Below are 18,785 nucleotides of genomic sequence, written 5' to 3'. Positions count from 1 at the left end.
AGCGGCGGAGCACAGCCGGGCGGGCGGGGCGGAGGAAGTCAGGCTGCGGGCGGCCAGGCCGGGGCCCGAGGGCTGGGGCTGGGGAGGGGGTGGAGGCGGCAGGAAGCGGCGGAGGCTGCCTGCGCCGGCTCCCCCCTCCGCGATCTCCTAACTTCTGGTCTCGTTCCCTTTACGCGCAAAGCCAAACCGCATTTCACTGCGCACTCAGCCCCGGGGGGGCGGGCGGGAGAGAGGGCGGGGGCCGAGGGGCAGGGCGCGGCCCGAGAGGAAGCGCGGACCCTAGGGCCGGTCCCCGGAGGCGGGAGCGTGGGGCACCGGGGAGCCATGGCCCGCCGAGGGGGAGGGGGCGGCCGAAACCGATTCACCTGCTGCAGAGGGAGCGGGTAGCTGGGCGGCGGAGCTGCCGCTGTCGGCTGGGGCGGCGCCGCCTCAGGGTCCTAAAACCTCTCTTTGCTCTGGTCCACGAGGGTCTGAAGATTGGGAAGGGGGGCGGAGACTACGGGCAGGGGATGGCACACGCGAAGGGGCACCTAAGGCCGGGGGAACGGGGAATGGGCGGGAGAAGAGGGGGAGGCTGGGACCAGGAGCTGGATGAGGAACCCCGCTTCCTCTCCCCTTGCCACTCATTTCTGAGATCTTTTGGGGAGCCCTTGGAAGGAGCACAGATGCAGTAACCTCTTCCACATCCACTGGGGGAGGAAGCCCCTGTGGTAACAACGAGACCCGAGCACGGAGTGCCTGCTTTGGGTCACAGTCCTTGGGAACCACTGCCTTCAAGCATCACCTTGTTTCTACGAGCCTTTCCTGACACCTCTTCCTCCTCCCTAATGCAACTGTCCTCTGGCTCTCAATACCTTATACTGCATGCACTAAGACTTTTGTCATTCCTTGTATTTATCTTGTACTTGCCTGTATATGCACGTGTCTTCTACAGGATATAACCTCTTTGAGATTACGGATTTTTTCTTATTTTTTGTATTTATAATCCCAGAACCTAGCATAGTGCCTAATTCTAAGGAGAGGTGTAATAGCTAGCTAACAAGGGTTTATTAAGGTTTATTCCATACTGGGCATTGTGCTAAGTTCTGGCAAAAACACAGTATCGATCTCCAGCAGCTAATGGGGGAGAACACCATGCAAATAACTATGTACATACAAGATATATACGGTAAAAGTGGGAGGTCATCTCAGACAGAAGGCATTAGCAGTAGAGGACTCCGGCTGAAAGTGGTGTTTGAACCAAGTCTTTGAATGAAACCAGGAGGTAGAGTTGAGAATGGGAAGTAGGCATGGCAGGCAACCAAGGAAAAAGCACCGAGTTGATTGACTGACTGATTGATTGATCCATTAAGGTCAAGCTTGCCAAGCTGCAGGGCAGTAGTAGGAACAGATACCTAAAGATAGGTCACAGCCTCCTACACTGACTGGAGCATCCTTTTCCTAGGAACTGATGCCCATCATCTGCCCCAGCCTGTTCTGATTGTAATATGGGGGAGGGGGGGAGGGCTGTGCAACGTGTGGGTCTGCTGCCTTCAGTCTCTCATCACTCCAAGCCTGTCTCCATTCAGCCACCAAAGCAATTTCCCTAAAGCACAGGTCTGACCGTGTCACACACACACACACACACACACACACACACACACACACACACACCCTCAATAAACTCCAGTGGCTCCCTATTACCTCCAGGATGAAATACAAAATGCTCTGTTTGGCATTCAAAGCCCTTCTGAACCTGGCCCCTGGCACTCCAGTCTTCTTACACCTCACTCCCTGACACATACTCTGCAATCCAGAGACACTGACTTCCGGCTGTTCAGTGAACAAGACATTTCATCTCTCATCCTCTCCTACTGGCTTCCCTGACTTCCTTTAAGCCTCAACTAAAATCCCACCTAATACAGGAAGCCTTTCCTAACCCCTCTTAGTTCTAGTTCCTTCCTTCTTTTAATTATCTCCTATTTATTCCATGTCTGGCTTGTTTGTACATATCAGTTTGCTTGTAGTAAGCTCCATCAGAGTGTGAGCTCCTTGGGGGTGGGGATCATCTCTTGCCCCCTTTTGTATCCCCAGTGCTTAGTACAGTGCCTGGTACCTAGTAGGTACTTAATAACTGTTTATTGACTGACTGGGGGATTTCAGGACCCCAGCCCGATTCCTGCTGTTACCCAGCTATTCATGCTGAAGGTAGTAGTTTATAGGACCCAGCTAATTGGATTTGGGATCAGAAGAGTCTCAGAATAAGAAGGATCTCAGAGGCCACAGTCCAAGCTTTGCCTGAATTCCGATTGCATCCCTCCTCCTCCCCCCCCCACCCTACCTCACTACTAGCCACTGGTCTCTCAACACCTAAAAATCTCAGTTCTTTCTCAGGAAAATTAGGGGACTTGATTACTCTACTAAAATCCTACTGTGATACCTCAGCTATCTACCAGGAAGATGACCCAGTGGAACTATAAGTTCTCAAGTTGGAAAGCTTAATGATAATAGCTAACATTGATGGAGCACCTACTATGTGCCTGGCATTGTACCATGCCCTTGACAAATATTATCTCATTTGATCCTCACAACAATCCTGGGAGGTAGGTGCTATTATTATCCCCATTATACAGATAAGGAAACTGAGGTTAAATAACTTGTACAAGGTTACACAACTAGGGAAGTGTCAGAGGAAAGATCTGAACATGGGTCTTGCTGACTTCAGGTACAGTGTTGTATCCACTGTACCACCTAGCTGCGGATGGGGGGGGGGGGGGGGGGGGGGGGGGAGTGGGGGCAGAGTTAGGGTCTAGCCTGCTCTGTATATGTTTTCTGAGGACCAGCCTACCTAAGTTCTGAGAGGATCCTCACCATGGTAACCACAGGGCAATGTTTTATTTTGTTTTGTTGTTTTGTTTCCTCAAAGTCCATCCATGGCATAATAGAGGGGCTGTACTCTTCCATGGCCAGAGGGAGGACCCACACAGAGGAAATCTCAGTTCTTTGACCACTGAGAGGATTCTCTCCAAGGTTCCTTTTAGGTCTATAGCCTTTTTACCATTTGAGTAATAACAGGAAAAAAAAAACCCTTAAAAACACATTTCAATGAATCAGTGTCTGGGGAGAGGAAAGCAGTCCTGAGAGGGCTCTGAAAATTAATGGAGACAAGAACAGCCCAACTTTGACTCTCCCTCTATTCACAACCATTGCAGAACCACAAGTAAGAATTCATATTAAGGGGCAGCTAGGTAGCACAGTGGATAGAGTACCGGCTGTGGAGTCAGGAGGACCTGAGTTCAAATGTGACCTCAGACACTTGACACTTACTAGTTGTGTGACCCTGGGCAAGTCACTTAACCCCATTGCCTAGCCCCCCAAAAAAATTCATATTAGAAGGTAGGGCAGGGCCCAGATTCCACATAGTCTTGGGGAGTTTGAAGGCAGAACCATGGCTTCCTTGGAGTCCAGAGCTGAGCAGGCGATGCTGACCTGATGGTAACCCTTTGAACTGCCAAGGTCACTGGACACTGGTCACCATAAACTCCAGTACCCCTAGATGGGACATCCTCCACTTCATTTCCTGGAAGAGGATATAGAGGTGGAGTGGAGGGTGGAGTGAGGTCTGGACAAAAGTTCCTCAAGAAAACACTAGGAATCTGCTGAAACCCTAGATACCGCCAACCCTTGTTCTAAAATGTAGTTCTTGCCCCTTGAGCTCCGCTGGGGCTAGAAAGGGATCAAGACCTTGAGCTCAGGGGCTACTATCCCCTGGTATTAGAGGAAGCAGCTACTACAAATCCCCCATCATAACTTACTAAATTCAGCAACAAGCATTTTATTGAGTGCATAGGCACATTTAACACAGTGTGTTAAAGGACCAGGCAGGCACTGTAGGGCATGCAGAGATTCCACTTAGTAAACATTCAAGCACCTACTGTGTGCACAAGACATTGTACAAAGCTGGGGATACAGAGATAAAAATGTATCTGCCCTCTCCAGGCTTCCATTCCAGGGAAGAGAGAAGATACAACCCATATGCAGATAAGTTAATATAAGGTTATTTGGAGAAGGAGAAACCATTAACTGGGGGATAAAAGTGGGGAAGAGGAGGATTATGGGGGCTTATTTCAGCCCTTCAAAGAGCTTGCAATTTAGTATTGAATATAATAAGAACACACAATTGTAATATATACTAGAATGTGATGAGTGATGCTGCTTCATAGGGGAGGTGGCATTTGATATAAGAAGGGCATCTAAGGTTGAAAGAAGGTCAGCATTTCATGGGTCAGAGACAGAGGATGAGGACATGCTGAGGGCAGTGAGCAGCCTGAGGAAAGACTGGGAAGGACGTGGAACGTTCAGCAGTTTACACTCACTAGAACATATGTTATGCAAGAGAGACTGTTAGGAATTACATCTGGAGCCAGAGCTTGGAAGGCCTTGAAGGAGTCTGTATTGTATTCAGCAGACAATAGGCAAAAGCTTCGGAGCAGAGGCCAAGATGATCATGTGAGTGGCAGTGGTGGGACAGTCCAACCAAAAAGCAACAAGCCTTTATTTAGCACTTACTGTGTACCAGGCACTGTGATAAATGCTTTACAACACCAGGAGGTAACATGGGAGGTGGAAGACCAGGAGGGAGCTGTGTATTGTCTCAGGGTGCCTGCTGTGGTCCCCATACCTGGGATACTGTTATCTAATAATAAGTGCTATTATTATTCCCCAGTTGGGGACACCAAGGAAGACTAAGTGGCTTGCCCAGGGTTACACAGCTAGTAAGTGTCTCAGGCCAGATTTGAACTCAGGTCTTCCTAACTCCAGGTCCAGGGCTCTATCTCCTACACCATCTAGCCACCTAGATGGAGAAAGTAAAACTGGAAGCAGGGAGACCAGAGGCTATTACAATGATAATAGCTAACATTATAAGGTGCTTACTGTGTACCAGGTAATTTATAATTATTATCTTGTTTGACCCTTACAACAACACTGGGAGGTAAGTGCCATCATTATTCCCATTTTCCAGATGAAGAAACTGAGGTTAAGTAACTTGCCCAAGGCCACACACCTAGTGTCTGAGGCCAAATTTGAACTCAGGTCTTCCTAACCCTGGGACCGGTGATATATTCATTACACCACCCAGCCACCTAGATGGAAGAGGTGAAACTGGAGGCAGGGAGACCAGAGGCTGTGACAATAGACTGGATGAGAGGCCCCGGACCAGGATGATGGCAACAGGAATCTAAGGGCTCACAGAATCACAGATTTAGAGTTCCAAGGGACCTTAGAGTCCTAGTCCAACCTCCTCATTTTACAGATAAGGGAACTGAGGCCCTGGGAGTTGACATAAGTCTTGGCCAAGGTCATACAAGAACTAAGTGGTCAGGATTCGAACCCAGGTCCTCTGACTCAATGCACTTCAACACATTGCATGAGAGAGAATTTCAAAGGCAGATCCTGGGGGCCTGGCAAATGGTTGTTTTGATGTGGAGAGATAAACCCTTCAACCTTCCTGGGCACTGGCTCCTCCATACCCTCCTTTCTGCCACTCTGGTCCTCTCTCTTTGGCCTGGTGGATGGTGCAAGGTTCTCAGTGAAACGACAAGCTATTTCCTGCTCCTGAAAAGTCTAGGCTGACAGTCTATAATGGGTCTGTGCTGCCCCCTTCTGGGAAGAGGAGGTCTGACACCCAGCACAGAGATTGGTGAAGGGCAAGGTCAGGCAGACCAGCTTTCCAGAGGACCATGAAGAGTTGCTGGGTTACTGTCACCTGTGACATTTTAACTTCTCTGAGACCCCACTTCCTCATCCGTAAAGTGGATCTCATTCTATACAACTCTTGTTCATTTTCCCCCTCCCATAAATCCTGAATAGGAGTGCTACCCAAGGTACTTCAAGACTTTGTCTAGGTCTTTGAACATCACATGGGATCAAATTGACCAGTTCATCTTTTATCTGTAAAATACACTTGGCAGGGCAGCTAGGGCACAGTGGATGGAGCAAAGGGCCTGGAGTGAGGGGGACCCACCTCAGACTCTTACTAACTGTGTCAATCTGGAAAAGTCACTTTAACCCCATTGCCTCCAAAAAAAAAAAATAATACACACACTTAGCCTTGCCTGTCTCACAGGGTGGCAATGAAGATAATTTGGAAATACATTGTAAACTGTGAAAGGATATGCAAGTGTAAAGTGTCAGTATTTTGCTCACAGAACCACAGAATTTCCCAGCTGGGAGGGACCACAGAGGCAATGTAGTCCAACTATCTGACCAGGGATCCCCTCCGCAACAAAGCAGCCAAGTGAACGCCAACCTCTGCTTGCAGAACTCCAGAGATGGGGATCTCATTACCTTCCAAAGTTGCCCCTGTCACTTCTGGACAGCACTAATAGGAAATTTTTCCTTGAATGGAACCTAAACCTGACTGAAATTTCCACCCATCATTCCTAATTCTGCCCTCTGGAGCCAAACAATCAATCTAAACCTTCTTGAACGTGATGGCTTCTTGGATACCTGGGGATGGCTTTCATGAATGCTCCCTGTACGACTCCTATTTTCCAGGCTAAACATCCCCACTTCCTTCAGTTGACCCTCTGATCACACTGTCTCTACTTCTCTCACCATCCTGGTCACCCTCCTCTGGGCCCTCTAGCTTGTCAATGTTCTTAGAGGCCAAGGGCTCAATGCAGAATGAGAAATGTTTTTTGGACACAGCCAACATGGAAATTTTGTTTTAATTGAGTATTTGTTGTTGTTCAGTCTTTGCAGTCGGGTCTGACTCTCCGTGACCCCATTTGGGGTTTTCTTGGTAAAGATACTGGAGTGGTTTGCCATTTCTTTCTTCAGTCCATTTTATAGATAAGGAAACTGAGGTAAACAGGGTAAAGTGACTTGCCCAGGGTCACACAGCTAGTATGTGTCTGAGATCAGATTTGAACTCTGGAAGATGAATCTTCCAGATTCTAATCCCAGTGCTCTATCTACTACACCACCCAATTACCCCTTTATTGACTATACATTTTTATAATGAGTTTTGTTTTTCTTGTGTTCTCAATTGGGAAGGGGGGGATTGGGTAGGAGAGTAAGAAGGAAGATCTTGGCTGTTTAAAACATTAAAAAAATTATTTTTAAACATGCGGTACTGAGAATGCAACATAATCTTCCATATGCAATCTGACCAGGGCAGAATACAAGGGTTTATATTTACAGTCCTTGGTTGACTAATTCATGGTGATGAAAGTGAAGACCATGGTGGGTAGTATCTGAGTTTCATCTAGATACACTCTGACATAAGACATCTTGAGAGAACAAGATGGTGAAACTTCCCTGAGCTTTGCATAGTCATGTATTCATTCATCCAACAAGCATTTATTGAGCAACTATTGTGTGCTAGGGGCAGCTAGGCGGCACAATGGATACAGCACTAGGCTTGGAATCAGAAGACTCTTCTTTCTGAGTTCAAATCTGGCCTCAAACACTTACTAGCTATGTGATCCTGGGCAAGTCACTTCACCCTGTTTGCCTCAGTTTCCTCATTTGTAAAATGAGCTGAAGAAGGAAAAGGCAAACCGCTCTAGTATCTGTCAAGAAAACCCCCAAAATGGGGTCATGAAGAGTCAGACATGACTGAACAATAACAAAGCTGCATCAGGAGCTGGGGATACGGAGACCAAAACAAAATAACTCCTGCCATTACATTCTATTGAGGGAAACAAAAGGTACACATATCCGTGTAGCTGATGCCTCTATATCACCTCATACTCAAAGGGGAACCAAGGGTCCAGGAAGTTCTGACAGCCAGAGACAGCGTAATTTGTGAGACATCCCACTGGAAGTGAGGCCACCCCAATTCTCTAGACAAAACAGCAGAGAACAATGGAAGTTGTTTAACTCTGGATTTAAAATGGTATTTTCTTATTTCCTCTGTGACCTTGAGTTTAGCCTCCCTGGGACTCAGTTTCCTCATCTATAAACTGAGGGCTGGCACTGATAGCCTTCGAGGTCCCTTCCAGCTACAAGTCTATGATCCCATGACAGTGGAAAATGTCCTGTCCCAAGTGGACTCGAGCCAGAAGCCATACAGAAGGGAAATGGAATATCGTTTATTTCATCCAAACCTCTCATTTTACAGATAAAGAAACTGAGGCACATGGGGGTGAAATAGCTTGTCCAAGGTCACACAGGTAATTAAGTGGTCAGAATTCAAACTCAGGGCCATAACTGGCTTCCTACCTTCCTTCCACTGACTTTGGATTCAGGCTTCCAGGTTGCCATTAAGGGACAGGAAGCTATAGGGGCTGGGGCTTTGGGGACTTACGCTGCCACATCCAGAGATGCAAGCATCCAGTGAAATCCTAAATCATGGATCAGAGACAGGAGCCTCCACGGAAGGCCATTCAGAGACAGGAAAAGATGCTGAGTGCTAAGACTGCCATCTCTTATGAATGCCACTTTCCCTTTTTTTTTCATGGTCTATGATAAAGTAAATCTTTTCCTATAGGAGCATATGGTCAGGAAACCTCCCAGTTACTCCTGAAGATCTAGGAGGTCAAAAAGGAGGAGGTGTAGGAGATGGCTGGAGGCAGAGGTCTTATGTAAAGGATTGCTTAATAGATTTCTTTTCACTTTCTGCTGTGTACAACAAAGTATGTCATCACAGTATGACAAATCTTTGAATATATGAATATGGGGAGCTGAGAACTTAAAATGCGAAAGGAAACAGAAAGTCCATTAACTGTATATGGGCCATAGTCTTCATAGTTTAGTATCCTGAGTAATATTTGTTAACCAAACATATTCCATTTCATCCTTTAGATTAATTCCTGACCTGACCGGTAGGGTTTGCGCCAAATCTCCAGGTGAAGCCACAGAAGTAAAGGGCTTAGGATAGGGGAGGGAGGCAGTCTAGATGGAATTATAGGTGGGTCGTCTGATGGCCAGTGTAAATACTACAGCCTTTTAGGAAGGCTGAATCCCGCTCATGCCAAAAAAAAAAAAAATGTGGGCTGGTGGTCCCAATAGACAGAATACCATCTGATGGGCAATTCAGATACTGAACTTGAAGTTCACAATTTATTAAGGGAAAGATCAGAATACTATAGATGTGGAGCCGTGGCCGGGGTTGGGGGTGAGGGGACTGGCTGGGCAGGACAGGTTAAATGATTTGCCCAAAGTCATGAAAAGAGAAGTCACAAAGACCGCTTTCAAATCCAGGGTCTCCTGGCCCCTACACCCAGTGCTCTTTCTATTGTACCATACTTAGCCATGAACCTATATGATAATAACACCAGCTAGCTGTGTGACCCTGGGCAAGTCACTTAACCCCTATTGCCTCAAAAAAAATAATAATAATAACACCAGGCAGTCTAAGTTCTAAAGGTGTGAGAGGAAGGTGGGACCATTGTGTGATCAGGTCCTTTGACTCAATGGATTGGGGGGAAGAGAAGGAGACTTGAGCTGGGTCCCAGAGGATGGACAGAATCTTCATAGGTGTGGGATAGGGAAGAGAACAGTAGAAAAGAGCCCTGGATATTTTTTATAAAATATTTTAATAATGGCATAGTTGACATACTTAAAAAATTTGAAGAACAAAACTTTGAGAGATAGTAAGTATATTGGATGACTAAGTCAGAATCCAAAAACACTGGGCTGAATTTAATAAGATGAAATTTACTAGGGATACATGGAAAATCTTATACTTGGATTCAAAAAGTCAGCTCCACAAGTATGTATTTTTTAATTCAACTTTATTCTATTGTCAGGCCCAAATTCTCTCTCTCCTACCTCTCCATACCCACACTCACCCCACATTGAGAAAACAAGAAAAACAAAATCCATTATAAGCATGTATAATCAAGCAAAACAAATTTCTGCATTGGCTATGTCATATGTGTGTGTATATATATATACATACATACATACATATATCATATATATACAGGTGTGTATACACATACATAAATTAAGGGCTACATCTACATATATGTATGTGTATATATACATGCAATTAAAAGTTGTTACTAAACATGTATGAACACATGTAAGTACATACACATATATGTATATATGCATATATATGCCTCAGTCTGCACTCTGAGTCTATCAGCTGTCTATCTGGAGGTAGGTAGCATGTTTCATCATGGGTCCTCTGGAATTGTATTTGGTTATTACACTTATCAGAGTTCCTTAGTCTTACAAAGTTGTCTTTATCATATTGTTGTTATTATATATACTGTTCTCCTGGTTCTGCTCACCTCACTTTGCATCAGTTCATATGAGTCTTCCCAAGTTTTTCTGAAACCATCCTCTTTATCATTTCTTATAGCACAACAGTACTCCATCACATTCACATACCATAACTTGTTCAGTCATTCACTAATTGATGGTCACTCCCTCAATTTCCAATTCTTTGCCACCACAAAAAGAACCACCATAAAAATTTTTGTATATATGGGTCCCTTTTCTTGGTCTCTTTGGAGTATAGGCCCAGTAGTGGTATCACTGAGTCAAAGGATGTGCACAGTCCAGTAGTTTGGGGGGGGGGGTAGTAGTTCCAAATTGCTTTACAAATTGACTGGACTAGTTCAAAGTTCCACCAATATCCACAAATATAAAATGGGGAGACACAGGTGATAATAGTTTCTTCTAAAAACATCTGGGATTTTTAGTGGACTGCAAACTCAAAAAAGCTAATGCAATTTTAGTTTCCATTAAGTTATTTAATCAGGGGGCAGCTAGGTGGTGAAGTGGATAGAGCACCAGCCCTGGAGTCAAGAGGAACTGAGTTCAAATACAGTCTCAGACACTTGAAAATTACTAGCTGTGTGACCCTGGGCAAGTCACTTAACCCCAAATTGCCTAGCCCCCCAAAAAAGTTATTTAATCAGTCAACAAGCATTTAATAAGCATACACTATGTGCCAGGCACTGTATTAAATTCTGGGGATGTAAATACAAACAAAAAAAGAGTCCCTGCCCTCAAGGAGCTTACATTCTAATGGAAGAAGACAATACATAAAGGAGGAGCTGAAAAGGGAGGGGAGGTGCCCACAAGGGGGAATGGTGGTAAAATCCAAAGAATGATACAGTCAGAGCCACCAAAGAGATACAGTGTCCACAATGAACAAGGTGATAGCTCTGCTATATTTTTGCTCTAATGCGGAGTATAGCAGTTGTTATTAGCCTCTATTTGCTGGACCAGCAGTCCTCAAACTTTTTGTTCTCTAAACCTTTTTACACTCTTAAAAATTAATAAGAGGGCTTTTGTATATGTAGGTTATATCTACCAATATACACTATATTAGAAATTAAAACATTTTAATATTATTATGAAAATAGCTTTAACCTTGTGGACCCCTTAAAAAGGGTCTTAGAGATCCCCAGACTATACTTTGAGAACTACATGCTAGACATACACTCAGTTCTTGAGTTGTTCCTTTCTGCTTAAGTTCCTGCCTTCATCTGCCTTCACAGTGATAAAACCCTTATATATCACATGCCCTAGCCCCTTGACTCTGAAGTTACTGTATATAAAGATTTGTGCCTATATATGCAATCCTCATTTTCATTTCTACTTTGTTTATGGAAATACTTATCTCCTTTGGAGTTTATTAAGTTCAAAATTTAAAACAAAAAAGAAATTGAATTCCCTTGATGGATAATTACTATGGTAGCATGATATCTAACTGAAGGATTAAGGAAGGAAGCACTGGAAACACAATGGCAGATCTGAACTGTTTACACAGGGAAATATAAATAAATACAAACTATGTTGAAAGTAAAGAGAAAGCAATTTCGGGGGAATACCAGCAACTTGGGGGAATCAGGACAGGACTCTGGTAGGGAGGGGCACTTCCGCTGATCTCTGAAGGAAGTTATGAAGGGTCTTAAGAGGGACAGAAAAAGAGGGAATGCATTCCAAGTATAGGAGAAATCTTGCAAAAAGGGAGATGGGATGTCATGTACAAAGTACAGCAAGTCGGCCAATCTGGCTAGAATTCAGAATGCATGATGGAGAGTGAGTACAGTGAGTGGGGAGGGGTGAGGTGGGTAGAGCCAGACGGTAAAGGGCTTTAACTGCCCAACGGAGGAGTTTGTGTTTTATCCTGAGGCAAGAGGGCATCGCTGGTGCTTCTCAGGTAGGACGGTGGCAAATGCCCTCGTAACACAACCTGGTAGTCATACATCTAGTCTCTCCATTGGCAGGGGGCTTTCCTTGGATAGAGACCTTTAGATCTGGCACTGTCCCACCTTGGGTGCCACTGCCCTTTGGTCATCGGCCCTCCATTTAAGAACAACTTTTCGTCAAGCAAAGCTAGCAAAGGAAGCAATGGCCAGGGTTGGCAGGGGCAAGGGACTCCCTGTTACAAGAGGTAATCCATCCTCCTTGGCTGAATACTTCAGAGAAGCCAGTGTGTTAAAGTGGAAACAGAATTCGATTTGGAATCCAACAACCTGGGTAGGAATGCCACCTCTGCCACTGAATTGGGAGACTCTTAAATTTCCTTTTCTGTAAAATAAAAAGGTTGGACTAAACAATCTCTAATGTCCAACTCTTATTGCCTTGACCTTAGTGTTGACAAAGGACCATACTTTCTAAAGGCTCTATCCTAAGGACCTTCTGGGTATTTGAGGTCACTGGGTGGCTCAGAGAACAAAAGGTTGGACCTGGAGTCAGGAAGACTCGAGTTCAAACCTGGCCTGAGAAACTAGCTGTGTCACTTAACTGCTGTCTGCCTCAGTTTCCCCATCTGTAAAATGAGGGTGATAACATAACTCTCTCCCAGGTTTGTTGTGAGGATCAAATGAGATAATATGTGTAAAACACTTTGCAAACCAAACCTTAAATCATTATATAAATTATAGTTATTGTTAAATTTTAGACTTTGATATAATCAGAAGCATTGAAAGATAGGGTTCTCAGAAACACTGAAAAATAGGATGCAAGGGCTGAGGCAAAGACAGTGTCTTTACTTACTCACCTTGGTGACTCCCACCTTGGGCAGGACTATATCTAAGTCCCTTCATTGTTCTGATCACCTATGTTTATAAAGCAGCCTTGTGATCTTTACTTGATTTCTCAAGTTGATTTTCTTACTGGAGAAGAGATTTTTATATTAGAAATTCTTCTATTGGCTTTCTGATGCCCATCAGTCCCTCTTATGAGTCTGGGCAGAGAGTAGAAGTTTTCTCAGGGCTTTTCTGCAGCCTTTGCTAGGCAGATCTCCAGGAAGCCCAGAGGTAGCAATGACCTGGTGGGAGGATGCCTCTCCTCCTCGTGGGAGGCTTATGAATATCAATGCACCAGCTGCATTGGCTTCTTTATGATTTGTCCTCAGCCCTCTCCTTACACCCCTATCCAGGGCAATCTAACAAGAATCTATTTTAAAAACACCTACTACATACACAGCTCTGGAAGAGATGATGCATGATACAAAAACAAAAACAAAACAAAATCTGTCCCTCCTTTCACAGAGATTACGGATAAATGTAAACAGATAAGCATATACATGATTATTTGAGGAAGGAAGAGAGAGCCCTAATGACTAAATGGATCAGGAAAGGATTCCCATAGGAGGTGGCACATGAGCTGAGGCTGGAAGGAGACCAGAAATTCTAAGAGGTGTACAGGAGGAAAGAACGCATTCCAGGCATGGGAAGAAGGCACCATGCAGAGGCACTGGGGCAGCAGATCAAGTTCCAAGTTCAGAAAACAGCAAATAGCAGCCCAGTTTGACTGGAACACAGAATGTGTGAAAGTAACATGCAAGAAGTCTGGAAAAGTTGTGAGAAACTTTAAGTGCCAAACTGAGACGTTTCTACTTTATCCTAGAGGTAATAGGGAGCCAGTCAACATTCTTGAGCAGGTGAGTGATGTGATCAGACTTGTGTTTTAGTGGGGTTATTTTGGCAACTGTGTGAAAAGATGGGAGAAACTGGAAGCCAGGAATTTAGTTAAGAGGCTTTTGTAAAAAATGTTATGAAAGGATGAAAGTCTGTGAGTAAACCGGTAAGACAGAAACCAACTGGCTATGGAGGGATGAGGGAGAGGGAAAAGTTAAGGATGACTCCAAGGTTGCAAATCTGGGTAACTGGAAGGTTGCCGGTGGTACCTTCAACAAATATAAGCAAGTCTGGAGTAGGGGAGGAGAATGAAAAAGTGCTTATGCAAAGAAGATCCCAGCCTTCTAGGAATATACATTCTAATGGGAAGAGAACACATAGGGGAATCAAGGTCAGGGAGAGGCACTTTAGTCCTGAAATTTACGAGGATGGGTAAATGGGTCCATAGGAGATTAGATGGACCCATAGTTCCACAAATAATAGCAGTATGCATCTAACCATGGCTCCAGAACTAGGGTAGAGAGGGCACTGATTAACGTGCAAGGTTTTAGGTGAAGCTGTTGAGATGGCCCAGAAGTCAGGAGACTGACTGGGGTCTTCCTGAAACAGCCAAAATCATCCCTTCTCTACGCAGATGCCAAAGTGATTATTTTTTTTTGGTGAAGCAATCAGGGTTAAGTGACTTGCCCAGGGTCACACAACTGAACTGTATGTATTCACATTTTTTGCTTTTTTTTAAATTTTTATTTATTTTTTATTATTTTTATTACTTTATTTTATTTATTTTTTATTTATTTTGTTTTCATTTTTTGCTTTGGCAATCAGGGTTAAGTGACTTGCCCAGGATCACACAGCTAGTAGGTGTCAAATGTCTGAGGTCAGATTTGAACTCAGGTCCTCCTTACTCCAGGTCTAGTGCTCCATCCACTGCCCCACCAAGCTGCCCCAAAGTGATTTTCTTAAAGCATAAGTTTCACACTGTTACCTTACAACTCAATAAACTACAGTGGCTTCCCATTATTTTTAGGACCAGCAAAATATATGTGTGTATATGTATATATGTATATGCATGGTATATAAATATGCATATCTATACATACCTATATATACACAACATATATACACACATATACATGTGTTGTACATGCATGTGTTTACATATACTGTGTCCATGTACATGCACGTATGTGTATATGTGTGTATATGCATAATATACCTATGTGTGTGTATATATGTATATATATATATATTTCAAATGCCAGGCGCACACACACACACACACACATACCCTCTGGCATCTGAAACTCTTCACAATCTGACCCTTCCTAGCTTTCCAGTCTAGTACTTTTCTTAACCCCGGTACTCATCCCTAACTCACTCTCCTCCTCTAGTCTGCCTCTCTCTCTCCTCCCTCCCTTCCTCAGTTTCAGTGTCTGCTAAGTCCCTAGAAGCATCCCTGTAGCTAGACACTCCTTCCCAGTTATATACTGATTTCCCACCTAAAATATGGTGTCTGACCTTGAAGGATAACTAAAAACCCTAAAGAGAGGAGCCATCATTCCTAACTACCCCTAAAGACACCTTCCAATGACCTAGAGATCACTTAGCTAACCTCCTCATTTTACAAAGGAATTATCCAGGAAGGGTCATAAGATCGCAGGCTTTCTGATGCCCTGTAGCTGGAAGGAGCTTAAAGGTCATTGAGTTAAACTAAATCCCTCATTTTTACTGATGAAGACACAAGCAGCTTAAGTGACCTACCCAGGGTCACTTGGTTCATAGTAAGTCCTGAGGCAGGATTTGAACTCAGGTCTTTTGGACTCCAAACCCAGTCCTCTAACCATTGTGCCTTGACTATTAAGAGATAGAACACTGTCTAATTTGACTTGTCCATTTAGAGGTAGAAATGGGATTTAAACCTAGTCTTATCTTTATCAGGCTAACTTAGAAAGTTAAGTATCATCCTAAATGAAAAAAAAAAAAAGGACATTTAACAAACTGAAAGACTTTCAGGTTTTTGTGACAAAAACCCCAGAACTCAAGGGAAAATCTGACATGTAACATCTAGGAGAAATATAAGGTAAACATTAAAAACCAATTATAAGAAACTTAATAAGGTCAAATTGTTTACCTTGTATATATTAAAGTATTAGCAGTACTCTAATGATTGTCATCATTATTTGGGTAATTTGAAAGAAAGGCTGAGCTAAATATGATGGGGTGATTCTAAAAAAATAAAACTGTGTAGGGAGACATAAAAAGGAGTAATTATCTCATACAAATGAGGCATAAAAGGAAAAACTGATACAGAAGAAGCTAGAAGGAAAGGGGGAGGGCCGGTAATGCTGGAACCTTACTCTCACTGGGAATGGATTAAAGAGGGAACAATAAATATATATATATATATGTATATGGGTATAAACATCTTCTAAATTAAGAAATAAGAGGGCAAAGGGATTGGGTGGGGGAGAGGACAAAGAAGGGACTCTTAGAGGGGTGGGTAGGTTAAGGAATAGGAGGGCAAGGTAGCCGGTAGAAATAAAGCAGTAAAGCAGAGGAGTGAAGAGGGATAGTGAGGAAAAATAAGAAGGAGAAAAATACACAAGTAATTGTAGTTTAGAATGTGAATGGGATGAATTTACTCATAAAATGGAAAAGAATGGCAGGTTAAAGATTTGAATTCAACAATATGTTGCTTTCTGGAAACATAAAAATGAGACATATATACAAAAGATAAAAGAAAGAGTAGGAGTAGAATTTCGAACGTAAAAAAAAAACAGGCATGGTAATCAGGACCTCAGAAAAAGTTAAAGTTAAAATAGATTTAATCAAAAGTGAAAATAGAGAAACTACACTGTGTCAATATTATTCAATATTGTTTTAGACCATTTAAAATACCTAAATAGTATAAAATATCTGATCATATACCTGCCAAAACAGACACTGGAACTATATGAACATAAAATATTTTTATACAAACACATCCAAATAATAGAAGTAATATTTATTGTTCACGAGTAGGCACAGCAATATAATTTTTTAAACGGCAATTTTACATAACTAATCTATTTATTTAATGTCCACCATTTAAACTACTAAAAAAATTACGTTATTGAGTTAAAAAAAATAATAACAAAGTTCATCTGGAAAAACAAAAGGTCAGGAACTTCAAAGAAACCAGGGAAAAAAGATGTAAAGGAAGTAGATTCAGCAGTATAAGACCTTAAACTATTTTATGAGGTGAGAGCATTGTTGAAGTGCAAAAAGTAATTGTGGTTATTTTAAATTAAAATTTTCTTGTATAAATAAAACCTATGTAGCCAAGAATAGAAGGAATGAAGAAAAGTATGTGTGTGTATGTGGGGATTTCCTAGACAACCTCTCAAATAGGATGTGATTGGGTTGGAATATTGCTGTGGTGTAGGAAATGATGAGCTGGTTGATTTAGAAAAACATGGAAAGACTTGGATCTATGACGAAAGATGCTATCCACCTTCAGAGAAATAGATGCTTAGAAAAAATAAGCATAGTACAGTCTTACATATATGTGTATGAGTGTATATGTGTATATATGTATGTTTATAGATGTCTATGCATATGTATATATATCCACACTTAACTGTAGCCTTCTTTAAGGTGGCGGGAGGAAGCAGGGGGAAAAAATAAAGTAAAAAGCACACAGCAGAAAACAAAAGAAAACCAACAAGAAAGCAAAGAAAAGTTGGACACCTTTGAAAACAATGTGTAGTATTTATTATATAGGTTTTCTTGAAATGTAAATTTATCGTATTATATTGAATCCTCTCTTATGGTCTGCTGTGTACATGGCAGGTTTTTTTTTCTCCTTTTCTCATTTTATATTTAAGTTTAAAATTTAAAAATTTACAAAAAAAAACAACAAACCAGGCTAACTTCATCCCCATTAAATATGCTCACTACAATTGGCTTAATTACCAGAGTGACCAGATTCTACAATGGGGCCCTGGTGGCAGTGTCACCCTCCTGAACACCTCTTCCTCCTCCTCCTCCTCCTCCTCCTCCTCGAGTGGCCACAGAAGCCACCACCCCCCCTCCACTCCCTCGGGCCAGCCACTGGTCTTTCCTAATCTGGCTGCCGAGGAGGCCCCAGGGATTTCGCAGCAGTGACTTGACCAGTCTTGCATCCAGAGGCACCCTGACTCGAGTCCCTTGCTCGCGTGGGCTGGGAGGAAGGCTTCTCCTCCTGCAATGTACGGCCAAGGCCAGCAGGTGTCAGTGTCGAGCTGAGACTGAAGGGGGGGGCGGGGGAAGAAGGGAGGAGAAGCATGTGGGCGTTCATACCAAATCCGCGTTGGGGAGTTTCTGCCGGGGATACAGGCTCCGCCGCCGTCTCGGGGGCCTTGGGCGGTGGGGACAGCCGCCTGCTTCGCACATCCCGCTCCCCACCCTCTCCGAAAGGCCCCAGCCCCTTCCCAGATCCGGGGTAAGGGGTGGCTCTGTGCCCTTGGAACTGACCAGGTCGGATGCCCGCTGGAGAAGGAAGGGGTGCACGAAGAGAGCAGCCGAAGAAAGGGGCTGAGCCTCGCCAGGCGCCCCACCAGCGCCTGGCCCCAGGCCAGCTGTTTTCAAAACACTCGCTCCACCCATTTCCTTTCCCCAGGCTTGGCCGGGGGCCCTTTCCCCAAAGACCGACCCTCGTGGGGACAGCGGGGATAAGAAATGGGGGTCCCGGGGGTCTGGCCTGAGCTGGAGAGTGGGAGGAGGATGGAGGGTGCGCCAGCTCTATGCTGCTTTCCCTTTTCAACACCGTCTCCTCTGTTACACTTTCTGCCGGGATGAGAGAGGAAGGATGTTTAGAGAGGTGATCCGAGACCAGCCCATAGAGATTCCCCACCCCCACTGCCTGCAAGGCACCCTCGGGGGACATAGGGACATGCCCCGTTTTGGTGGAGTAAGGGGCAGGGGGAAAGGAGAGCAGCTGTTGCCTGA

The 18,785-nt window shown here is 43.9% G+C and overlaps 1 protein-coding gene across 1 annotated transcript; it reads right to left on the bottom strand.

The window, feature by feature from the left end:
- Window positions 1-437: 437 nt before the first annotated feature.
- Window positions 438-18,723, bottom strand: LOC114050912 (translation initiation factor IF-2-like). Its single transcript, XM_027872962.1, has 3 exons — window positions 18,138-18,723; window positions 17,816-18,039; window positions 438-530 (listed from the first exon to the last, which is right to left on the bottom strand). Exons 1-3 carry the CDS (start codon window positions 18,721-18,723, stop codon window positions 438-440), a joined length of 903 nt encoding a protein of 300 aa, XP_027728763.1.
- Window positions 18,724-18,785: the final 62 nt, after the last annotated feature.

The sequence above is a fragment of the Vombatus ursinus genome, unplaced genomic scaffold (assembly GCF_900497805.2).
Source record: "Vombatus ursinus unplaced genomic scaffold, bare-nosed wombat genome assembly UNPS02014801.1, whole genome shotgun sequence".
In the NCBI taxonomy this organism is placed as follows: Eukaryota; Metazoa; Chordata; class Mammalia; order Diprotodontia; family Vombatidae; genus Vombatus; species Vombatus ursinus.
Note: the sequence above shows the minus strand (reverse complement) of the source record. Positions and strands in the feature narration are given on the sequence as shown.